General features: G+C 38.8%; 1 protein-coding gene across 7 annotated transcripts in view; it reads right to left on the bottom strand.

Annotated features, from left to right (window-relative positions):
• The window catches only part of tcf4 (transcription factor 4), a 256,145-nt gene that overhangs the window by 20,434 nt on the left and 209,343 nt on the right, over positions 1–26,368 (bottom strand). For all 7 annotated transcript variants that reach the window (XM_086300095.1, XM_086300096.1, XM_086300093.1 and 4 more), the window contains 6 exons: positions 25,313–25,461; positions 24,353–24,500; positions 17,897–17,967; positions 17,639–17,717; positions 12,795–12,874; positions 12,382–12,591 (listed from right to left, as the gene is read on the bottom strand). In XM_086300095.1, coding sequence (XP_086156221.1) covers positions 12,382–12,591; positions 12,795–12,874; positions 17,639–17,717; positions 17,897–17,967; positions 24,353–24,500; positions 25,313–25,461 — 737 coding nt within the window. The remainder of the gene's footprint in view (positions 1–12,381; positions 12,592–12,794; positions 12,875–17,638; positions 17,718–17,896; positions 17,968–24,352; positions 24,501–25,312; positions 25,462–26,368) is intronic.

Here is a 26,368-nt window from a genome sequence, read left to right as displayed (position 1 = left end):
GCTAATGAAGCGTTGATTCGCTGGTCTCACGCTGAGATGAAGAGCAGGCTGCAGAAGTCTGGTGAGCAAATTTCTCAAACTTTTCCAAAGACACCGACTCAAAGTGAAGTCACTTTAGGCGATTTATCATGCCGCTTGCTCAGGGATTTACACGTTTTTTCACATATGCATTCCTCGCTAAGACCAGGAAATGGACTTTGATGTGTAAAATCCCCCCATACAAAACTCTGAGCTGCTGATAAGCTCAGCATCAGCTGGCCCCAGCAGGTTCCTTCTTGTGTCACTAAACTGCAGGTTATGTGATTCTTCAACTTCTGTAAGAACATATATGCACCGTGAAATCGGCGCTCCTAAAAGTCTTTATGATCAGTTGCTGCACCGTGTGCCTCAGTTGGTATTAGCGTAAAAAACACATGACACTCAAAATAAAAGCAGGACCAGGATTCCAACTTGGAAAGTAGAAAGCACATCCAGCTAGGAAATCCCGGATGCTGCATTGGTAAATAGACATCATGTTATGTGTTGCTTTTCTAGTCATCCATTCACATATACATGCATACAGAGCTTTAGAAATCACTCAAACACTGGCGGATGCATCGGTGCAATCTGGAGTTTATTGCCCTATGAAATTTGGACATGTACGCTAGTGCAAACATTTACTTAAGTCCAACAGAAGCTGTTTTCACAAATTTACTCTGTGACAATTTGAGGACAATTCAGGACATTTTCCACATGCAGCACATGGCAGGGACTGCTTTAAACGGCATTGCACTCCTGGACGTGCTCCATGTGGTTTAGGTGAGGAAGGTGCCTGAGGTGCAGGAAGAAGGACATATGATCCCCACTTGCTAGAGAAAAATTTACCAGACAATTAACTTTGATTTTCGCGTATCAGCACAATCTGACGTCACATAGGCTTCTTACTGGGGAAAGACCAGTTAATATCTGCTGGGGATTATCTAGAAAAATTATTTATTTTAGTGCATGTTTGAAGGCTACAGTTGGGGAAACAGTGTATATGGATTGTGCAGATGACAGAGCAACACAAATGTATTTTTATTGTTTTTCCCTTTTAAATAAGTACCCAATGACATCACACTTTTTCCTTCAGCTTCTAATACTTTTAAAGACGATGAGGTCTAGAGGTGGTGTTACACATTGCTGTCAGTTTCAGAAAATCAGCTTTTAACTAGATCAAATCTTAACGGTGAAGGTATGTTTTGACATATATTTTAAATGTCTTATATGCTGTGCTTCACTAGTTCAGTTTTTATGTATCCTAGGATAACCATAGTGTAAATAAGGTTGTTTTGAAAACCAAATCCCTCTGTCTGCCTGTTAATCCAGCTGGCTGACAGCGAGGTCTTGCCCACCACATGCCAAACTCCCCTCTCGCTCCGTGCAAATATCACAAAATGTCGACAGGCTTGTCAGCATGGGTGTGTGTTTCTGTGCGCGCATGTGTGTGTGTTTCAAACTGAGCGCCCTCCACCTATCCGTCCATAAGTCTGCTTGCTCCCTTATTTATTGTTTGCCTCTCATCTTTCTTTCTGTCTTTTCTTTTCCGTTCTCTGCCTTTCATCACCGCCTGGATTCCCAAATGTAAAATGGCAGCAGAGAGAGAGAAACGGAGAGGGTTTCGTACATTTTTAATGGAGGGCTTTTATATTTCAACAAGCCTTCCCTGTCTCTTCCTTAATTTAGTTCAACGAGGAGAGAAGATGAGGAGACAGATGGAGGAGAAAAATATAAATAAATTACACATAAACTGATCTGCTGCTGGTGTAAACCCGATAGATACCACAAGGTGCAGCCACACCCACTTAGGCACCATTCTTCAGGTTTAAATATAATATCAGCTTTTCAACAAACGGAGATGTCAGAATGTCCCTGAATGCAGCAGGGAGACTTTTAAAAACAGTCACGAATTCATTAACATGTCACAACAACTTCGTAACAGACAAAATTAATTTTCCAGTTTTCACATGATAATGCAACTTTGATTAAACATAAAAATAGAAAAATATACCTCTGTAGGTTTAATTCTGATTGACTATAACTAATAAAGAATGGCTGCCTTGAAGAAGAGAAGTCATTATAAATGTAATGAATATGATTTAAATCAGCGGTCCCCAACCCCCGGGCCTCGGACCGGTACCGGTCTGTGAGTCGTTTGGTACCGGGCCGCGAGTGTTGAGGCTCAGGTGTGAAATGTATGGTTTTCAGGGTTTTTATCGGTTTTCAGTGTTATTTTGTTATCGTTTTTATCGTTTACTCGGTTTTCCTGGGTCTTTTCACGTGTGTTATGAATAAATCTTCTTTTCTTCGGTACCGGTACTAGTTTTATTTTGTTGTATTTATCCGCAACACCTTAAAGGCCGGTCCATGAAAATATTGTTGAGCATAAACCGGTCCGTGGCGCAAAAAAGGTTGAAGACCGCTGATTTAAATAACCAACTTCCCCTCAGGGCCCAGTGACACAGGCCTAGAGACTGGTCGGCAACATTCTGTCAACCACACGTCACTAGGGAAAAATGTGGTCCTTAACCAGCTGGCAAACAGTTGCTGGTAGCAGCTAGGTAAAATTAATCAAAAAGAGGTTTACAGTGCTGCAGCTACACTGAAAAACCTCCAAATGTCTCTAGACAACTACAGGTGACTGTGGCAATGTGTTAGCAACCAAAGCAATCACAAAAAAGTTTCTGGTGGATCTCACTCTTTGAAGCAGATTTTTCCCAGCAACAGCAGGAACCATTCGGTAACCAACTGGGGAATACATATTTTTCCCTAGTGACCAGAGGGCACAAGTGGCTCAATGGCCAGTCTCTCATCCTTTATCCCAGTGATCCCTAAACTTTTATATGAACTAAAAAAGTAAACAGTGCCTCCATAAGTCTCTGCTTCTCTCGCTGTGTACAAGCTAAGCAACCACTGCAGCTGCTAAAGCCACAACGCTTGTGCAGGAGGAGGCCGGGGTGGATAGATCAGTCAACATCCTGTTTCATATATTTTAACAGAAACCCAGACTCCCGAATACCTACCTAAGAGCTTTTGGTAGATACTAAGGAACTACTGCTGGTTTACACTGCGTGAGGCTTTGTGGTTAGGCATTCAGACGGTACTGCTGAAGGAAATACAGTAGCAGACTTTGTCATACCCAGGCTGGTGAATGTTAAGAGGTTCAAGTTTAAAAAGTTCCCAGATTTATAAAAAAAAAAAATCAAACAATGAGCTGATGGATAATGTCTCAGTCTGACAGGCATGTGTACGTTTGTTTCCGTTGAACTATTTGACAATCATTGATATGCAACACATTTCCATCGCACCTAATAAGGGCTAAAAGGGTTTGTTCGGCAAACCTTTAGGCAAAGAATTACAGTGTAAACATTCTACATTAGTAACAATATAAGGATATTGGAAAAATTTGTTTTAATGTCATCCTAAAATAATCTTATCTGATTTTATCCCTGTTCCAACAACATTAATTCCATTATTTTATGTACTGTATAAATGTTCTTGCAATGAACCAAGCAGAGTCAGAGACAAACATAAAGGCAAAGGTGCTGAGTACCTGTCATCTGCAATGCTACTGATCAGTGGGATCAGTGCACTCTTTTAAAACGAGTGTGCGAATCCAATGATTGCGCAGGAAGATGAAGGAGAAGAGAAAGAAGAGAATTTCTGGGTCACGGGATGACACACATTTCTCATGCAGTCGTAAACAGGAGGGAGAAGTCTGCCCCTGCTGCTGCGGTCACAAATCCGAGAGAAGGAAAATAAACTTTGCATCTCTGTAAATTGTAATATTTCACCCTGCATTAGTTGGATTCCTGCAATTTCCATTTGTCGTTTTCAATTATTGTTGAAAAGCAAAAAGAAAACCAACTCTGCAAGATAAAATTCAGAGCACAGAGCAGGAGAGGAGATAACATAAAGCAGGGTGTCCAGTGTGGTGTCCCAACCATAGCATGTTGGTAACTGCGTCCTCTTATCTTATTTTTGTTACAGTCGTGTTTTGTTAGATTTTAGTGACTGAACTACTTGGTTAACCTAAAGTTAAAAAAACATTCAAAGGAAATCTCTTCATTTGTTGCTTCTTTATGATAAAAGTGGAAAAAAAACAAAAACAGAAAACGAGGAAACATCTTCCAGTAAATATAAGAAAAAAGAAAAACCCTCACACCTCTGTGACGTGTTTTTAAAGACATGCTAAATCACTGTGAGACCCAAAAGTAAACCACTCGGTTACAATGCAACACTCTTCTGTAGCTGTGATACACATTTGCTAATGAAACTGTAAATAAACTTGAACAAGCGCACACACTGCTACACATACTGGAACATTGAACACAGCCTTTCCTCTGTGCACACTGAACGTTTGACAGAAAGCACCTGCAACATCAGCGCACGCACGCACACACACACACACACACACACACACACACACACACACACACACACACACACACACACACACACACACACACACACACACACACACACACACAAGACTGCTATTGACATTGGACTTCCACAGGGGAAACTACAGTGACATTTTCCAGTGGTGTGACATGTATGCATTTTTTCCCCAATTTCCATTTAATTAATGGAGTGAAGGACGACAGACTCCTTGTTACTTAAAATGCCGTTTAAGTATAAGACATGACACAGAGGAAAATAGGTGGACAGAAATGGAATTATGTCATGTGGAAAAATGTTGCTCTTGTTATTTTTTCCTCTTTTGGAGCAAATTCCATCAGGATGATCTGTTATTTCTGTTTAAAAAATAACCCAACTTTTTACTTGTAGTCTTAAGTACTTTACCTTTAAGATACCAACAGATAAATTACAAAGAAAAATTTGTGTAAACATTTAACAGTTACTGTGTTTAAATCTAAAAGTGCAGCTTTGCAGCTTTCACCCTTTAACTTTTTAAATGTAACTTTCTTTACGTTATATGCACTGTTGACATGCACTGCTTCTTTAATAGATTCAGTGTATTTAGCTACATGTATGTAAGATTTTCAGATCTGAATCTAGGACAGCAGCTACTTTTTGCAAAGATGTCCATACTGTTTAAAATATCTTTTTTTTAAAATATTTTTTTCTTTTTCCTTAATTTATGTATATAAATATAGATTTGAATATTAAAGCTGATGAAGTTCATTTATTTTATACTTGTACTATTTTTCAATATTAAGCATACTTGCTATGTTCCTATTACTTATTTGTAATATGAGTATTTATTAAACAATACAAAATGAAATTGTTGTCCCATTTGGATTTTCATATAAACATGGATGAGATTTATGCATGTTCCATTGCTTCTGCTTCAAAACTATGTTGTATCACGTAATTATCCAGGTTGTTACAGTTTATTTATCTAATTATCTTCATGAACAAGAGGCTGAACACAAATACCCAATGATCATAACCTCATTCTCTCATAAATATTCATAATACACTGCAGAGCTGTTGAACAGAGCGCAAAGGCAAAGTGTTTTAACCCAACTTTACGACCATATAAGCAGGAAGGAAACTACCTATGTTCTTTTGAAATAAATGGTAACCATATTTAAAGCATTTAAACATTTTTTCTTTTCATTTCAGTTTTTTGCTGTGCAGTCAGCACATCACTTCCATTTTTACACCTATTTTGAGGCATCATGGCCAGCAGTATGGGGCCACTTGCACATTACAATTCTACTCTATATTATAACTGAAAATGCCATTAAAAACCAGGCACATTAATCTGCTCCAGCCTCGACTCTTCTGGGAAGGTTTTCCATGAAAAATTTTAGGCCACAGGGATTTGTTGGAAGCATACCATTGTCTGAAAAAAACCACGGTGTGCCTTAACATGGAGATTGTAACTACTATTGTAAGGAGGTAAATGGGGGCAGTAGACTTCTATCAGCTTATATGAATGAATTTAGTGTTGCAGATTATTAAAAGACATAAATGTGTTTCACAGCACTGATGCAGATTATGATCCATTTCACTTTACTGTAACCCTGCTTAATGGAGGGAGGAAGAGAGGCTTTTCTCTCTTAACCTTTCCCCTCTTTTTAGAGACACCCTCCAAACTGAGCCAGGATGCAGTAAAATAATGAGCGTGACTTAAACACATCACTGGCAGGCAGACTGCAGAGACAGAAAACAAACTCTAAAACCTTCAGTGAGAGTCTGGGGAGCACAGTCTTTTCTTCCTCTCCAATTTGTTTTAAATCAGATCACATTTAGTTAAATGTCACATCACTTTGCTGCTCATCTGCTTTGTTGGCAGCATGCAATGATGGGATCAAGCTACTTTGATATCAGCCCAGTGATGGTCCAAGATCATTTAAGTCACTTGAATAACAGCGTGCCTAAATGACAGAAGGTAAAATGTTGGAACCCATGAGCTAACTTCTGTCTTTACATATTTTAATTTGTGTGCATGATGCACTGATGCTTATGTACTGTATATGTCTCCCCCTCTCACATCAGTCTACCACCTGTTTTCCCAGAGTTATGACCTCAGCTTGCAGGCGTCTCTGCCTAACACTGCCAAACTACATACAGCTGTGAGTATGTGTATGTGTGTGTGTGTGTGTGTGTGTGTGTATGTGTGTGTGTGTGTGTGTGTGCAGCAAGAGAGAAAGAGAAGTAAGTACATCTAGACAGCAACATCAAAACAAAAAGGACAGAAAAAATATGTAATAATACAAAGTAAAATGAGACAAAGGTGTGTGTGTGTGTGTGTGTTTGGGAAAGAAATGATTAAAAACAGACACAAAACAGAGTAGTCACATGTGTAGGGGAGTAAATGGAAAAAAACAAAAACAAATGAGAAACAAAGAGTGAAAACAGAAGAGGAGGGGGACTAGGGAAAGAAAGACAGGAAAGGGAAGAAAAAAATTGAGGAAAAGGGTGGGAAGGGGAAGGAAGAAAGGTAGGAAAGGAGCGATAGTGCATGCATGCATATAGAAAAAGTAGTCAGTCTCAGTGCAAAGACAATGGAGTCATTTTGGAGATGACATCACCCCTTCCTCTCTCACTTGTTTCTTTTTTTCCCTGCATTTCTATGGAGTCACTTCCTTTCAAACTTCCTGTTTATGCTGTACACACACCAATAAATTTCCACAATGCCTTTGTGGCTAATTTTCCAAAACGTTCATTAAATTAAATTATGAGTACATGGAGTTTATTTGTCCAAACCTATGACAATATCCCTTAACTATATTCAATGGCAAGCTAAGATGTTTACAGGAGAGCCTGGTTTTATTACACAGACCACAATACTCGCCTCCTAGGTCACAGTCTTTGTCAGTCATGCTTCTATTTGCTAAAAATAAATCCAGAATTGATTAAATCAGCATTTTGCTGCTGTGGCTTCAGAGACGTGCAAAAGGTGTCCTTTGCATCTGACGCAGCGATGTCTTATTTTAAGAGACAGTTTTCAGAAGCAAACAAGTCCACATGTGGAGTTTAAAGGGTTTATCAGCCGGGGAACTGGAGTTTGAAGCTTTTTTTTTTTTTTTTTTTCTTCACACCCTGGAGGACGGGGCTGTGGCCCCCCCACACTCCCTAGCAGATCGTTACATGGAGAAACCTTTGGAATACAAGCGCGCTGATCCACACAGGTATGCACACGGGTGTTCACTGCTCGTAGACCCAAATTACACCTTTCTTGGCTGCTACTTCGAAGCACATCTGTCCTGCGTGCTGCACAACAACATTGAATATTTAGTATTTACTGCTGTTTACACTTAGCTAGATTAATGCGATGGTGTTGTGTTTAGTATGTTGCTTTGGTTTTTTTTTGTCTTTTTTTTGCTTGTTTTCTATTCTTCTCTCAACAGGTGATCCAGGAGATTTTTTATTTTTTTTCTCCCCCCCTTTCTCACTGTCCCTCTCCCCTTCTGTTTTTCCTTTCTTTCCTCTTTCTTTCTCCCTTTCCTATCCCTCACTCATGTCTGTCCCATCTGTAACATCTGAAAATAAAATATAATAAATAATAAAAACAAAGATCGACCAAATGGACCAATACGGCAATGCCACGATGATCCATTTGGCAAACTAAATCCATTGGGTATCCTTGTTGGTCTTCAGACAACAATTCTGAAAGAAAGAAAAAAAAAAAAAAAAAAAAAAAAAGAGTTTGAAGCTTCAACATTGTGCTGTGAAGTCAGAAGCTATCTTAGATGGATGAAAGTTGGAGTACTAAGTTAAAAGCTAGCAACACTAGCAAGTTTGATTAGCAAGCTGCATTCATAAACAATATGGCTGCAAAGAAGAGACACAGTTAATTAGTGCTAAAGTAAAAGACTAGAACTGAGAAACTACCCTAAGAGGGTAAGACTGATTTTTGTACCACACTGTAAATTTGGGCATTTTAATGCTTGAGTCTGTGGAGATTGGCTCACTTTTGAAGGCAGCCTAAAGTGACAGCTGGAGGAACTGCAGTATTTGTTGACTTCATTTTTTGTGCTACATTTCGCTCACTTTTTACTTCTGCTTTCACTCACCTGTTAGCTTTGGTCACTAAAAACAACTTGGTAAACTTGAGGCTTGGATTTATATTTGCCTCTGGAAACATTAGCACCATTAAAAAATTATCTAGTACATTGAAATGTGATGCCAACAGGTTACAAGCGTCCATATGTGACAGTTTTGGAGTGAGAGACCTGTTATAGTACAGATGCCAAAACACACTGTGCATCTCTGTAAGACACCAGCAGCTTTGACAAAATGCAAGAAATTGACACCATGGGAATAAAAAATGAGCTGAAAGTTTACATCTGTTCACACAAGTGAAGACTTTCAACACAATATTTTTCAAAAATTTTCACACTTATATCAATGTTGAAGATCGCATTCATCACACAGGTAGCTGCAAGAGAACTTTAAGCCAGTTAACATCTTATAAAAAGGTCTCAATTTATTTTCCTTCGCTTCTGCAGAAATGTCCAATAAGGACTGGTTTAAAATGAAAAGAAACAGTTTGGGAGACCCCGTGAAGTGATGTGACCCAGTCAGAGGGGGTGTGATGTGTGCAGTTACAGAGCTGCTGTGTTTTCAGTCTTACATTAATGAGTCTATTTTTCTATCAGCCAATAATCCAAAGCCTGAATAAACACACACACATGGGTCCTAATGACAACACAGGGAGTCATTTATGAGCTTCTGTGTGCGTGTGTGCTTTAAAGAGCCCGAAAGTAAACACTGTTTTTCAGCACTCATCCGTCACTTCATTTTCATTCTCTTTTTCCACCGGCTGCTTACATATAAAAACAAATCCAAAATGTATTTGGATTAGTTTTGCTATTAATCCCAAAAGTAGTTTAGAAAAATATTAACCTTAACAAGAAGTGAACGCAAAATGTTTTCCGGGGCTGAAATTCCAAATCACTTCATGAAGCATAATGCCAAGTTTGTATCTGGGGACGTCCAAAGAGCAAAGAAGTGCTTAGAATGATCTCCAGATGAAGCGGAAAAGTTGTTTGCAAGTATTTCCCTTCATTTTAAGCCAGCAAATTTAACAGCAAACTTAAAATTACGTCACGTCAAACGCATTTTTTCATGTCTCTCAAGTCTAACAGAAACTTTTAAAATGTTTTTAGAACTTAAAATCTGAATATCAGCCAAAGTCTGTGAGTAGTTTTTTTTTCTTAAATATATGAACAGAGACATCATTAAGCTTCCTATTAATTTGCAGGATTTACCATTATTATATCATCCTCTTATTGACTTCCTTTAGCGTACAATTTAAATGTCTTTTGAAATCAGAATACCAAACTGACCTATTTGGTTTTATTTTGGTAAAAACTATTTGATGAAAGTAGCTGCATAACACTAAAACCTACCTGTCAGTTTCTCCACAAATACTATCCCCAAAACTAGTTTCTAAACCTGAACATCAAGCTAATAACCCACAATTCACAGGGTACAGTAATTTATTACTGTACAGGTAGAAAGTGACACATTATTTTTGCCATTGTCAGCATCACACAAAATAATGGGTATTAAAAATTTACTGACTAATGACAAATGTGACCATTACGTTGAGCAAAGTTTGTGTGAGGTCCCTTTAGGCAATCATTGTATGCACGTTTCATTAAAATCTGACTAATACTGTAGGAAGGAGTAGCGTTTCTAATGATTTGTGGATGGATGGACACACGAAGGATGCCTCGCCCTTTTCTCTTCACGATGCTAATAGCAACATGCCTTCAAAGCACAAGCTAAAAGAGGGAAATGTCCCCAGTAGATCAGCAGCTAAGACTTCTCTGCACAGCTTAAAAATGACACATCCTAATTTGACTCATTAATAAACACTTAGAGGTTTATTAGAAGCATTTGCGTGTGTAATCTAGTTCAACAGCGCTTCACTGGGGCTAGCCCTCCTCATGTGATGGATGAAATGTTTGAAACACTTTGTACACCAACAACTGCTGTAATGTCACCAAGTAGAATCAAAACTTTCTGTTTAAGCTTCAGGTTGTTGTGTTGGGTTAAAATAGGCTGCCCACGTGTTCCTAATAAAACGCATGGTGAGACTAAAGAAGCAGGAAGGACAAATAAAAATACGACTGTACGCAGGAAGACCGACAAAACTGGACGACACCTATGAAACTCTGAGCTGCAGTATACAGAGACAGCTGGACAGACATGCGTGAGAAGAAGATGATCTCTAGGGGAGCCAGCCAGCACACACACCAACGCACACAACACGCCCTTCAACCACAGGTGCTCTCCATTTAGAAAACAACACTTCAAAGTAAATACTTTAACAAAGAACAGAGACAGAGGGACAAAGCTCCTGAACTACTGTAGTGGGAACACAGCAAAGTGCTGCTGGCATCCCCTACAGCCTGCTGTGCTCATTACAGCCACAACAAAACATTGTTGGATCAAAAACGCTGCCAAAAAAACAGGCCTGCAAATGAGGAGTATTTGCAAACTTTGAAAACTAAAACATGATGTCTTCAAATATCTTGTTTCTCACATAATACATAAATACAACTGTGGCGGTTTCAAAAAAGAGAAATTATGTTTTCTATTACGTTTAGAATTTGTTTTGTGGAATCTCCTTAAGGAGAAGAGGACGAGGTGGTCCTCAAAAACACGGAAATCTGTTTGCGGAAGCCAGCCGAGGGGCAGCCAATAGGAATAAAGGGAGCTTATAAGAAGGGGGCCTTACAGGGACAGGAGCTAAAACAGTTTGTGTCATAAACACTTAAAACAACATAAACGGCCATCACAAGGTAAGTAAGGTTTTTTGGGTTTTTTTGAATTACGCAAAGTCTAAATATAACAATGTGGAGCTGGAAATGCACATAATTTGACTTTAAAGGTATTCTTGTAATTTAAGATATTCCATATGGTGTCGAAGTGGACTCAACATAAGTTGAAAAAGGGCCATGCTATAATTTTTTGTAATACCAATTTGTACCGCAGGATGGCGCAGTGAGTGACTGAAGCCCTTATTTACACATGTATGTCACTGAGAGCGCATATTTATTGTAAATACAAATATAGATGAAGCCGACAAAGCCTGTTGAAGATATGGTGGTAGTAAAAGCTAACAGGCAGTCCACGCACAAAATCGTGTTAAAACATTGCGCCCTGGTGGTGAAGGTTTTTGTTAAATTCTGCAGAGGGTGATTACAAAAAGCACCTTTAATGTGACTACAAGTGACAAGAACTTTGAACTAACAGACAGAAAATAGCTCATTTCAGATACTGCCCGAGCTTTAAGACGTAAACAACGCAGGTTTGGCTGAAGATGTTCAAGCATCTGGAATTGTTTATACTGTGTACTGTATTTTATAATGGGCTTTCTCTTGCCCTCCTACATCTCCTTATGTCACACAGCTGTTTTGTTCTTTATGTTTATTGTTTCAAGTTGAAAAAAGGGCCCCAAAGTCTTAAATATGGAAAACATTACTGCTGTCTCACTTCATGTTTTCAGTTTAAACCTCCTCTCCATTCACGTTTGCTCTCATCTCTTCCTCACATTTTTTCAGTTGTGTGAAGTTTCACATTTTCTAAGTGACTTTTAAATATACAAATCTGGTCTAATTAACAGCACAAAAGGAAAGGCTGTTTTTAAGTTTTATTTTTAGAGTCCTGGGAGCATGAATCAAGTTTCATTAAATATCTTGTAAGCCTGTTTTTTAAAGAATCACATGCCTCTGATTATCTGTGTTGAAGTAACAGAATTTCTGTCCGTTTGTAAGATATTCTCTTTTACTTGTAGGCTAAAGTCTTTGGTGAAGCTCCAGAACATTTAAGCAATGCTTTCTTTTTAACTCCTACAAGACTTGACTTCACAATGTGCCTGGTTCTACTAACCATGACATCACCACAGCATAGACAGAGTAACTCAGGTCCTACCATGAGGGAGTGTCTGTTAGCCGATAGCAGCCCCGTTCCATATCCGCTGCCCAGAGCACCCATGGCGCCGTTGTGCGTGTGTGCGGCCCCGATGAGGCCGTGCATGTCTCCGTGACCGCTGGCCATACCCGTTGACGGTCCCACCGCGTGGCTCCGCAGTACGTGAATGGCATCGTCCAAACGCTCCAGGCGGTCCTCGATGCGACTTTGCTGCAGAGTGAAAGGACAAAAAGAGATAAGAAACCTGCTAAATGTTCCTTTAAACTGGTTTTTTTTGTGCAGGACATCTCAAAACCTTGAGAAACAAAACTGCTTTCTACCACCTGTGATGGGTAATTAGAGAAAGTGGAAAAATACGGTTTGGGGTGAACTGACCGATGATCACAGGTGTTTTAGTGTATGTATGTGCTCACCAGAGAGTGCAGTGGAGCCTCGTAGTTTGGTGATGATGCTCCCTGCCCGCCATTCCTCGACCAGACGGCTGAACTGGCAGCTAGGAGAGAGGAGACAAGGACACATCATGTTGAGATGGAGAGGTCTGAGGCAGATTAAAAGCAAGGGCAACTTGAGAGAATTCAGACCAGAGGCGGATATGAGTAGGTGATCGGGATGGGAATTCAACTTTTTTTCTGCTTTTTTACAGTGCAAGCTGACATGTCTTCATTTGTATGTGTTCTTTGATAGGCCCAGTGCACACTGGATACACACCGACCCTCCGTGACCCTGCAGAAAATGGCTGGATGTCCGTGTGGAATAGAGCCAAAACCTCTGCTTTTATATGTCAAAGACAGAAGCCACTCGACGTGCAGCACAAAATGCCAGACAAAACGTCTTTACACACGAGGAGACCCTTTAATCGTATCCACTCGTGGTGATCAGACATAATAGGCACAGAGACGAGGAAGAGGAGACAAAAACAAACCAACTCATATCTCATAGCAAAAATGCTAATATCAGGCTTTTGTCTTTGAAAAGGTACAAATGGTTGATTAGCATGGGCCCTCTGCAGAATAAACAAGCTTTGTGTTCCTGCTCGTCTCTGCTTTTGTGCTGGTTTTCACTCTGAAGGGCCACATCTGAATCGAAAGGTCTCATTAGCTGGTAGGCAGAAGAGACACAGCGACTTGTGCAAATTTACATTAATATGAGTTTCTGAGAGACGACAGGCCAGTATGTGTAGTTCTTTCAACAGATGACAGAAGAGACAAGAATGGGCTGTGGCCGGTGAGCATGTTAGCCAGTTTGGAATGTGCTAGAAGAAACTGGTCTCACAGAAATGTGTAAAATGACCATGAGAACCACCTTCACCATCATTTAGTTGCATTTAGTCACAACTTTCAGAGGTCAGCTTGGTTAGGTGCTTTAACCCTTTTTAGCCTGACACTGAACACGTCCATGAGAGCATTTTTACATGCTGTAGCTGCTATGCATCAATACAACCGTTATATCGCAAATTTTAACAATATGTATGTAATCCAGCTTCCTGTAAAGGAAACAGGGTCTTGAGAGCAGAAGTTTCTAAATTTGGGAAGTCTGTTAAAGCTTATAAAAGCTTTTTTTGGTCAGATTTGGATGTTTTCCTAAATCTGACCAGGTTTTGGTGGTACCCAAGTCTAACCAAGCAATGAATAATCTTGTCATATGGGCTATAATTATTCTTGAAACAATTTAGTGGTCAATACAGTTAGCAAGCAACCAAAAGGTTGCTGGTTCAATTCCAGACAAAGTCACAAATCCCCTTTCAGGGTTGTATTGGGAACGGTAATACTCCGCCAGAACAAACATGGAGAAGCTAAAAACAGCTTGTTATTGTACCTTAAGAGGCTTTTTGGAAGGTGCTGCTGTTGCACCCACGCTGGGGCTACTTATTTGTGTTTTGTACTGTAAAACAGTGGTATAAAACCTGATAGCAACACTGAATACAGGTATGCCCAGCAAATTCATATTTTTATTAATATCACTACACACTTTGAAATAAGGTGACACTTGAATGTCCCATTTCTTGTCTTACTGACCACCCAATGCTTTAGCTATCTCACATCTGCACCTATGGTCATATTGGCATAAGAAAAACCTCAGGAAGGTTAATGCTTAAAAGTTCTTACATTGCTAACTTCGGCTCCCAAAGACACAAGCAGAATAAAACTTGTCCAAATTAATTTGAAAGAAAGAGTCTAGTATCTTCTTGTCTCTCAGAAAGGGGAATATAAATACCTTGGTCCAATAATCAGACCTAGGAAGTGCTTTGGTGGCAGAAATATAAAGCTATTTCTGAGAGTACAGAATTTTACTCAGAAAGGTTAGGGAAGAGATGTATGCATACCATTTGACTTCTGGAAAGTACTTTATACTGTGGCCAAATACATTTAAATAAAAGTCAATCTAAAAATAGACATTAAGCTACAGTAGATTTCTCGATTTAAGAAAATTCTGCTCCTAAGACCCTGTTTGCTTCAACAAGAAACTGGATTACAAAATGATGGCTAGCAATGAACACAACGTAACAACTGCTAAAAGTAATTATTTTAATGTTCATTCAAATTCATAATTTTACCATCTATGCTGATCTATAATGGTTGAACCTGCCCATGTTGGAACCTGCCCAGGCGGTTAAAGATCCCTTCTTTCCTCCTCCCTTTTTATACCTCTCCTCCTCCTCCTGTGTTTGTTTCGGCTCTCTTCTTTTATTCCCCCTTCTCTCTCCTTGAACCCCTTCCATTCCCCTCTCTGCCCTCACCGCCGATCTCTTCCTTGTAACTCTGATCTCATCTCATTAGCACGTTTCTCTTTTTCATTGTCTTCCCACTTTGTCTCGCAGTCGTTTCTCTCCCCTCTCCTTTATTCATATTACATGCTCATTTCCATATGCTAATTAATGAATAATCACCTGGGTACATTCATGTGCAAATACAAATATATGTATTAAACGGCAGGGTAAATTATTCCGAGTCCAATGCTGTAAAACACCCTTGCAAAATTAGCCTTGGATATCAATTTGCATGTAGTTTGCTCTAATAGGCTTCATTTCTAATTTGTAAAAAGTGGAGTAACTCTGACACAATGATAAACACCAATTATGGTTTAGCAGGCAATATCCTAGACAGCTACAATGACGAAGAGAAGGAGGAGGAGGAGGAGGAGGAGGAAGAGGGGAGGGGGACTGTGTTTGCAGAGCCGGTAGGTTTGTGAACGATTTGTCGAAGTGGTGCTCGTAATTAAAGCTATCAGTCACAAGGCGCGGCGGCGAACTATCAAACGGTGTGTGTAGCAGCGACAATTAGAGACAAATTCGACACAACTATTATTAGGAAAAGTCATTTTTCACTTTAAGGAGCAGCTAGAGTTTACAGCATCCACAGAGAGAAGGAGTAATTGGTGGAAATAGGAGAGCGAGGAGGGGTGCAAAGAGGAGACAGCAATTATTAATGCCTTATTTTGGCTTTGTCTTATGACAAGAAATTGCACTTTTGATAAGGAAAGAAATCCCTAGTTTATTCAATTAAATATATAGTTTCAGTTAGTGTTTTAAATATATTTTGGATAACTTAATACTCTCCTCATCCCCAGAGCTGTATTAAAGATTTAAGGTTTCAGACCAGTCGAAACAACCCAGTGCTGTTAACTTAATTCTGAAGTGCTTTCAAACTTCAAGTCAGAGGTAACCTTCAGCCAGTGCAAACCTTTTTAGAGAATCTGTATTTTTTTACACTAGGTAAAGTCAAGGGGTTCATTAAATAACGGTTAAACTCACAGAGTCACAAAATCATATTAATACATGTAATGTTGATAATTTATTAAAATGTGTTATGTCTGTAGTTGATACATATTCATCTTATACTGGGAAAAAAATGGAAATGCAAATGAAAAAATAGTTTGAAATCTTCAAAATTAGTATTATTTAAAGAGTTTAACGAGCAGTATTTGTAGGTGTTGTGAAAACTTCCTTACATTTGTCACTATGTGGAAGTGTGGGGTTCCACTTTAAAAAAAAAACAATAAATTCAATAGTTTTATCACAAAAAAGTGTCACTATTTATACCACTATTTCCAAAGTCTCACTATATCAAATTTAATGAGCTGGTTTATTTTAAAAGAATGCAAATAATGTTAATAATGATAGAAAAATCAAAGTTGCTTTCAAACTGTGTACAGAGAAAATATGTTTTTTCTTTGAAATTTCACTGCAGAAAAAGCTAAAAAGAAAGTGTTTCTATTGTTAGTTTTAGATTATTGAATAATGCTTACATAAGTATAAAAATGTGTAATTCACTTCTTGTTTTCAAAACAATGGCCTACAAATATGTTTTGAAGCTTGAGTTTGCTGTCGTTTTCTTTCGTTTTTGGCTATTAGAGGAGCTTTAATGAAGAGAATGAAAGCCAGGGATACTGCAAACATTGATGCTGCCTGATCAAATTTAGTTACTACTTGGTACAAAGACTGAACTTTATGTGTATTTTTTACGCTCTGTGTAAAATGTGATGACAGAATAAATGAAAAAAAGTCTTACATGAGTCCTCAATCATGCAAAAGAACAAAAAGTAAGTTTTGAAAAATACAACTGAATCCTGTTAATGCATTGGAGTGTATTTTTTACACTATAATACCATATTTTTTTATTTGGAAAACAGAAAGACTTAAAGATATGTGAGAGTTTAAGTTGTATATTTGTTAGTGTTATGATGTTTATTTGTGTTTAGGAACTGTGATTTGGTTTCCAGAGTTTGTGTGACCAATATTACTGTTAAATTCGGTTAGCGGTGGAGCAGCACGACCATGACTCCTGCAGCGGTTAATCAAATTGAAGTGCCAAGAGTAGCAAAATTCAACAAAGCTGTTTTGTTGTTCTAGTTTATGACATTAAAAAAAACAAATTAAGGCTTCACAGATGAGAATGTGTGCGATTAGAGGATTTTACTGCAATTTAATAAGAAATCTTTCTTACAAGATCACATGCTTCTTTCAGGCAAACTGAAAGGGTCTAGAGGGTTGAGTTAGCCAAGCTCAAATCAAGTTACCAAAGAGGCAAGTCAAAAGTCACGTGGGACGAGTTCAAGTCAAAAGTCTCAAGTCTTGAAAAAGTCCAGTCATTTTAAACACGTATGAGTCTAGTCTCACGTCCATTTATTCAGGTCTTACTCGAGTCCAAGTCTTTAGTCAGCTCTGCTTTTTTCTTCTGTGAGTGTCAGTCTGTGCAGATTTGTGGTTATATAGTAGCTGCTGTGCAGTGATTGGACCTTAAGCATCATGTGTATTTACCTGTGAGGGAGGGTGGGGATCCGACTGGGGTGGAGGGATTGGAAGAGAAGCTGTTGTTCGTGTGATCAGGAGAATAGATCTGTAAAAATTTTAAAAAATCCAGTACAACAATGACAGTTGCAAGAATACAGGATAGAGTTAAAGTAGTATTACACATCTAGAATGGCTTGAAAACACTTGAACAGAACTGGGAGGAAAAGCATTATAAAATGTGTGTGCAAGAAAGTGTGTGTATGTGCGCGTGTGTGCTGTACTTACCGATGCGAGTGCTTTCCCTAAGGCATCTCCTGTCTGAGAGCTGCTGGCTGCTGCGCTCTGTGCTCGGTTAGCTGTGACACACACACACACACACACACACACACACACACACACACACACACACACACAGGGGAAAAGAGGGATGTATTCTTGTAAATGAGGATGTTGTTAACTACATATTTAATTATTCAGCCCATCCGTTCCACAGGTAAACCTTAAAAACATGTTCATTAGAACTGGAAATTACACCTCAAAAATCACATTTTGTAAACCTCCAAGAAATGCAAGTCCCACACTTTCATTAATAATATTCCATCTATTTTCAAGGAATCCTTTCCGTGTTTTTGGGTCGTTAATACATTGACTTCCTCCTTAGCGCTCTTACATCAAAGGTTAGCACCGTCCAGGCAGTTCAAGGCAACTGCTGAGCCACTGCTGAAATGCATTTGCTGCAATAAATGAAGGAATGAATGGATCCTTTTTTAAATGAAGAGAATCAAAAGCGGACTTTAATAGTAGCAAACATTCAATACTACCATGCATTCGCATTTTAAAAGTGTGACGCCATGAGTTTGTGGGGAAATGCTGGACTTTAAATGCAACTAAATCTGTTTCACACACTTGAAGAGCACTGAGGCCAGAGAGGAAGGAAGTGACCTCACAAGACCAGATGAGCGCCCACACAAACACACGCAGGCACACACACACACACACACACACACACACACACACATATACTGAGGCATAAAACTGACATGCTCACAGCACATCTCTCCTGATAGCAGATCCCAGATGGAAACTTTACGCTCGCACACACAAGTTAGACACACACACAAAGACACACAAACAGGCTTGCGCGCAGCAAAAACACATCCTTTCACGGCAAATGAATCCATTACAGAGATTGGCAGCAGTGGACTTCTTTAAGCTGCTAGAAAGAAAAGAGAGAGAGACAGGTAGACAGAACGAGAGACGGGGAAGCAGCATATGTTTTGGGGTTAAAGCCTCATGTCTCACTCATGCCACACCACTGGCCTAGTAAACCATCCAAGGGATTACTGTTTAACACACACACACACACACACACACACACACACACACACACACACACACACACACACACACACACACACACACACACACACATCCTCACTTGATGCATAATTCAAAACATATGCAGTAGGAAATCTTTTTCATAAACGAGAGCTTATAGCCACAAAGCAGGAGAGCATAGAGAGGATAAAACTTTTTTTTTTTTTTTAGGTTTTGGGGGTTTTTTTGTCCGTCACCTCTTCAAAGAAAGAGAACAAAAAACGAATTAATTTTATAAACGAAATTATTAGTAAATCACTATTTAGTTTTTACTTTTGTTTTTTGTGTGTCACCTCTTCAAAAACAGAGAAAAAAATACTAATTTATTTTATAAACCAATCTAATAGTAAATCACAATTTAGCTTTTTTTTACTTTTGTTTTTGTATCTCCAGTTCTTTGCTGTAAATCAGCTAAATTGTTCATGCTAATTGTTTACAGTGCATAATACTTAAGGTATCTGCCAATATGATAGGTACCACATGGACTCAACAGAGGGCGGCTGTATGGGGCTGATCTACTCTATTCAGTTGCATGATTTTATATGCCTACTATGCTACGCTGTTTACAATACTATGCTAGCAGCAGTGCAAGGACTGTTAAATGGATAGCTAGCATAGCCTGAAGAAAGCTAACAGCTTAGGGTGAGTATTTACAGCTACACCAACAAATTCTGTTTTTTCTTTTCTTTCTCTGACTTAACTGCTCCCTTTATCTTTTACATTTGTTATGTTTACCAGCAAAATTGGATACATGGAAGAGAATGAATAGCTATAACTTTATTACACTTGCAATGCAGCAAGTTTTAATGCATTGTATAAACTAGCAAACTCTCACACCTTAGGTCAATAAACAGTAAGAAAATCGTAATGACTGAAAATCTCAGCTTTTAAGCCAGAGTTCAGGTGTGAGGTTTGATTTGATGGAAATATAATACACTGATCCTACAGATAGATACAGGTGAGGTAAATTCTGTCACCAAGGACATTCCTCTTAGGAACATTGCTTGTTATTTATATTAATTACAACCGACATGACTCTTTCATGTCCACAGCTCATGTTCTACATAAAGTCAATGTGCATGTTTAGTTGTACAAAAGCAGTCTGAGGCAGAAAATCACCTATAAACACCCAGCATCCGTGTTTAAGAGTTTGTGAGTTCACGTTTATTATATGTTTACATTTAAATAACAGCAGCATGCTTTTTATTAGGTTCATCTTGTGTTTACACTTATCTGCTCGAACTGTGTCTGTGTGAGATGAGGAATGTTGGAGATGTCTTTCCATGAAAACAAACTTTCAATCTGTTTCTTATTGCTGTTCTATTTGTTCTACGGGACTCAAAGTAAGGGGTCCATATGGTATGCTGTGTGTATGTGTGTGCATGCAGTGGTGTGTTACGGTGATGTCAAGGTCAAGCCAAAATGAAGTCCAAGTGTGCTTCTCAGTTTGACTATATTCTGTTTCTGACTCTAACAAAAAAGTTTAAATCATCTGTGTCTAATCACAGCACGGAGAGTTGTAACTGATTATGTGGCTATAAACAAAACCCTGCTAATAGGGAAGAACTGTTAACCTCATTTCTTAAGTAGTAACTCTAGGTGTTTTTCCATGTAGTGCATAAAAAACAAAATTTTAAAATATCACAAAACTGTTTGGTCTTATATGGAGAATCTTGTATATCGTATTTGTTATGTGACAAAGTTCATTGGAAACACATTTAGGTAGCATCCACGTTAAAACACTTATTTTAAAAGTGTTTTCAAATCTCTGTCTAAGCAGAATCTATTCAGAAATAATTTCTGTCTCTGCTAACACACTTGTTACACATTATCTGGACTTTTCCCATACAGTAGGCATGTGTGCACCTGTGCAAAGAGGAAGCATCGGGCCTAAAAGAGTAGAAAAAACTACAGAGGGAGAAAAACAGTGAAACAAAGACCATCCATCTTCCTCCACTTATCCAATGCAAGGCTGCAGCGGTGCTCTATTATTTTTGGTTTACTTGTGAGTGAGACAGTCATATGTTTAAAATGAAATTGCGTAGTTGTGGATGGACCTTTGGAGAAGATTCACGCTGCTTTAGTGATTGATGATAGGCATGTGGGGAGCATCTTTGCTGGTGCAAACATCACAGCAGCAATAAACAATCACTCACAAGGCAGCCTAACTGAGTTTAGATTAGCAATTAGCATAAGCCAAGTAAGCTGCCTGTGCTAGACTTTTTTCTTATACAACAGGCTGATGACTCCCTGTAATGACCAACTCCTCCTGTATTTTGATAGCCCAATGCACAATTACCTCCCTCTCTCAGGATATTATCATAACATGATTTGATTGGCTAGTTACAGCACTGGAGGATTTAAATAAATGTGATTCGATTTGCTGGCGCCTGCTTTGATATTTGAACTTGCCTTAACTTTTTAGCACAAGCAGCTTGAGCAAAGAAAAGAAAAGCAATGGATCCACAATTCAGCTCAGCAACACATCACATCAAACCATCTGAAGTAAATGAGAGGATTGAAACCTGAAATGGGTACATGTGACTCCTCCCTAAGCACGAGGGGGACCCCCAGATTTATTTTTGGGTTCCTGCTGACCGCCACTGTACATGGCAGTTTATTTATTTATCCATACACACAGAAACAAAACTGCATTCCAAACCTGAAATAGTCAGTTTGTTAATGCACATAAAATGACCTGGGAGCACTTTAGAAACTGATTAATATTTAGTGATGTTTTACGCAAAACAAGCCCCAAATTAATCAGTACCGATGTGTGGGGGTGTCTCCTGGCTAAAGGATGAAGGGCTTGCCGTAACCGATGCTGCAAATTTTTGTGATACAATAATAATTACAGTTTTGTAATTGTTTAAATTATTTAGCAATATGAATAAAAGTATTTAAATTCTATATAAACAAATAAACAAAAAAAATGTTGTGGGCTTAAAGGATGAATTTGCAAAAAACAGAGTACATGTTTGAAAGCATTTAGTGCCGCCAAATAGGGCTGGGCCATATTATACCGTTCACGGTAATACCGGTATAATGTTAGGCAACGATAGGAAAATGAAATATCGCGATAGAATGGGAGTAAAACGCGCATGCGCAGTGCCTTTGTTTTCATACGCACATGGCCGATTGTTGAGTGAAACAGATGAACCAGAATTGGTTTGTAAAAATGGTGCAACTTCCGTGATGTGGAACTGGTTTGGTGTTTGTCCATCAGATACACAACAAAGCACATTTTTTTGCAGAACATGCAAGCGGCCGTCGTTATTGTCGTATTTGTCGGACTAAGATGCTCCTATATCTGGGAGTAATCTGGGTCCTAAACTCCGTATGCTTCAGGTCAAACAACACTGCAGTATCACTGAGAGTTAAAAACTGTCTAAATTCTTTCATCTTTAATAAAACGATCAGCATTGCTGCTTTACCAGGTGTAACTATAAAGTTTAACTTCCAGGCATCCATGAAAACAAGTTATTACATTTAACGGAGTTAGAAGTTAGCAGGAAGCTAGCAGAAGTTAGCTGGCTAGTTTCGCTAGTTACCTAAGCATGCTATAGCATGTTCTGACTGAGAGATTTCTGAAAAAATTCAAACGTACAGCTCTGCTATCACTTCCAACATAAATGAAGACAGGAAACTAAACAGCAGTGACGTTTGTAGGGTTACTGAAGTTGGGCTAGCTGGTATATAATGATGTGCTACGTGATCGCTAGCGACACAGCTATGTTAGCATAACATAAACAGTGAAGCTGGAGGACGAACACTAACACTTTTCCACTTATAAAAGTTAACGTGAAGGTTCCTCATGGTTAGAGACAAATGCAATCGCATGGCAGGATGCTGTAAACGGACCAAACTTCAGTCAGGAGAACAACTGAGATAATCCATCCATAATACGAGGTTAGTCATTAATATACTGCAACTACATGGGAATAGAGCAGCTGCCAGAGAATTCAACATTAATGAATCAATGGTACAGAAGTGGAGGAAGCAAGAAGAATGAGTTTAATAAAGTTTGATTTATCTCACTGCTTTGTTTCGCTTAATGTGCCTTATAATCCCGTGCACCTTACGGTCCGAAAAATGCATACTGCACACTGCAGTTTAATGTTGCAAAGCACCTCTTTTTAACTTCAGTGGATATTATACATGGTTATGCTCAGGATATGTCAGCCCATTTCTACTGGAAATGCCTTTTGGTTAAACTTTCAGCAAGGAATTTGCATTTGCACTGTTACATTTTTATAAAGCTTTAATGTACATAAAAACCAGCTTCTTGTTTAAGTGAAAATAAATGGAAGGTTGTCTTTTTGCGCTAGTAATGTTGTGGAGTTGTATTTTGTCTCGCATCAATTATATCGTCAGTTATATCGTTATCGCAAATTTTCAAATATATATCGTGATAAATATTTTTGGCCATATCGCCCTGCTCTACCGCCAAATCATCACTCCAAAATAACAACAATGTAGAAAAAGATTCATAATTTTAATGCAACCAAAACAGTTACATTAACAATTTAACTTCTACACACAGCAGAGCTTTTACTTTTGTTTTTAAGAAAGTCCCAATTTAAGAGTCCCGTTCTTTAGGTCAGTCCAGATTTCACACTTCAAGTCTCTTAGGTCATGTTGGGGTTTTTTTTTTAAGTCTTTAGTCAACTCAGGAAGTCTTAGAGTCAAGTCCAAGTCAGATCTGAAATCTGAAGTCTACAGCTCTGAAACCCACAAGCAACAAATATTTATGGACTTTTATATGAACTACATCCTGTTAGGTTTACGATGTTGCTGTTAACGTGAACACTCTTAGTTATACTGTATGTGTAAAAAACCTAACAGCTCCTAGATAGCACTAAACACAAAGTGCATGCACAAATTTCATTAGTGTACACAATTTATCTACAATGTGCTAAAACATTCTGCTAAACAGGAACAAACAAAAATATTGATCCTCATTGTGGCACTAGAGGAAAGTCAGAGGACTAATTGGCACTGTCAGTAGGTTTCGTCCTCTGACAACCATGAATATCTTTGGATGAAATTGGATGGCATTCATTTAATTCCTACACTGCGAGCAAGGTTGAAGACAGGCATGCATCTAATGAACGGAGAATCATTCATTAGATCAAGAGATTTGGAATATCACAATCACTATGGGAAAGGATGCTTATTCCCATCAGCTAACGGTGTTTGCTGTGTTGATTACCAAGCAGCAGTATTGGATAATGTCTTTACGGATTAAAGCTCGTACAATTAAAGATTTTGAAATGTTCACTGAGTGATCAGGAGACGTGATTGCCTTCAAGTATTATTTAACGCTAACAGTGACCTTGTAATTTCTTTACACAGGCATCTTACCCATGATGCTGTCTGTTCCGTTGGTAGGGGCAGTGCAAGAGGCGGTGCTGTAGTGATTTGCCCCGCCCCCACCACCTCCCCCTCTGTGGAAGCTGGACATGGGAGGAAGGCTGGAGTTGATATCTGCAGACGAGTGAGACGGGTAGCTCTGCGAAGAGACGGATGGAAAAAAATGAACCTTTAATATGAAAACTGCTACGAAACAGGAAAGATTACATTAGAATAAAATAAAAAACAGAAGGAAGTGGTTACAAACATGAAGCCTGCGCTCTGGATAATTACAGCACTAGAACTGAAATAAAAGAATTACTATCTAATGACACTTGACAGCTTTATGGCTTCACATATGTGTAGAATTTATTAATCTTTCTCATGTGTCCAGATCTGCAAATGTGCACTTCCAGTAAAGCACAATATAGCCAACTAACAATAACTGGAAAAAAACCAGCATGTTGAATTCATTCTGCAGAGAGCCAGCGGTCTTTAATATATTAATCACTACTGATAGATTTATTTCATTAATGGATTTTGTTGATTATAAATCTATGACTAACGGGATTGTAACCATAATTGTAATTTTGGTCATTATAGTTTCAGTTACAGTGGCTTTAAGTTTTTGTTCCATGTAGTTTTCTGTATAAATGTCCAAGAGCGACCATCCAGATGCCAACTAATGACTCAATATTTCCTTTATTTCCGTGTTCACCAAAGACATGCAAGCTTGAATGAATCTTTTTCAAGGTTGTCTTATTTCATTTGAATCTACCAGTTGAATTTAATTTTGCTGCAGAATGTAGGTAGTAGAATAAAAATCTACATTCCAGGGTTGCTTACTGGATTTAGCTGTTAGCTGGATGGCCCCACTGTGCAATGCAGCTTCAGAAAACAAAATCAGTAAAGAAGCACATTCTCCATGTTGTGTCCATGTTCGGACACCGTGTGACGGACAGTTCTGCTCACCAGTCTGTCGTGAGGGTGAATCCCGCAGTAGGAGGAGCTCTGAGCAGCGCCGTGGGCTGAATTCCCGCCACCTAGCATGCTGCCGTGGTAACCTTGCTGGCTCATACTGCTGCTACTGCTGCTCCAGGGATCGCCGCTATGGTGACCATCTGATAAAGGCGATACAGAAAGGAAGATAAGGAAGTTAGAAAAATGCATTTTGTTTTGTTCTTTTTACAAAACCTTAAGACAGAAGTTTTAAACAGTTTTAAAAACAAAAATACTTTTATTGTGAAAGCTGCATGCTTTTTTCCTTGTAACTAAGGGCTTTTGTGCAAGACCTACAAATGCACCACTAAAAAAAAAAGTCATAAAATAACATTCTCCCACTAACTTTCTCTATCTATGCCATTACAGGAGTGTCTTCAAAGGTGCCTATGCGCTGGTTCTTCTAATTCTCCAATCAGCTACTACAGCTCCAGATTTGTAGACACTAATCTTCTGCCAGATCGTAGACTCAGTTAATATCACTCTAGTTTGAGCATTTCAGTAAATGTTTTGCTATAATCTTTCCATCTGAGTGCTGTCTCAGTTTCCCCTCAACTGATATTATTCATCCTTAGGATCCATTTGCCCCTCAGCTTTCCACACCACTAGCCTCAACTGGCTTCAACTATCTGCCAGTGACCTCCCAACTACTCCCGGTTCCTGGCTTCCTTCTGCTCATCAGAAATAATACCAGAAAGACATTCTAGCCTCAACCTCCATAGACAATCTGACCACCCACCCACGCAGCCTTTAACCTTATTCTCTTTGGTGCAAGTAACCGTGTAAATAAACTTAATATTGCAACTGGATTTTCAGTTCAACTATGGACCAGAGGAAGTTTGAATCGACCGAGGGCTTCCAGTTACTGGGGCCGCAGAGGCCCAGAGGTGCACAAGAGGATCAACCTCAAGGGAAGACAGGCCAAGTGCAAGTCAATTTAGGTTTGAAGCTTCTTTTTTTTTTTTTAATGGGAAAACTTTTTATTTTTAAATTGCAGCTTGTCAAGAAGACCTAAAGATGGGAATGAGA

Source organism: Aulonocara sp. 'chitande type north' Nkhata Bay, linkage group LG7 (assembly GCF_057382095.1).
Source record: "Aulonocara sp. 'chitande type north' Nkhata Bay isolate Kocher_YH1m ecotype deep benthic linkage group LG7, A_spYH_male_GT1.1, whole genome shotgun sequence".
In the NCBI taxonomy this organism is placed as follows: domain Eukaryota; kingdom Metazoa; phylum Chordata; class Actinopteri; order Cichliformes; family Cichlidae; genus Aulonocara; species Aulonocara sp. 'chitande type north' Nkhata Bay.
Note: the sequence above shows the minus strand (reverse complement) of the source record. Positions and strands in the feature narration are given on the sequence as shown.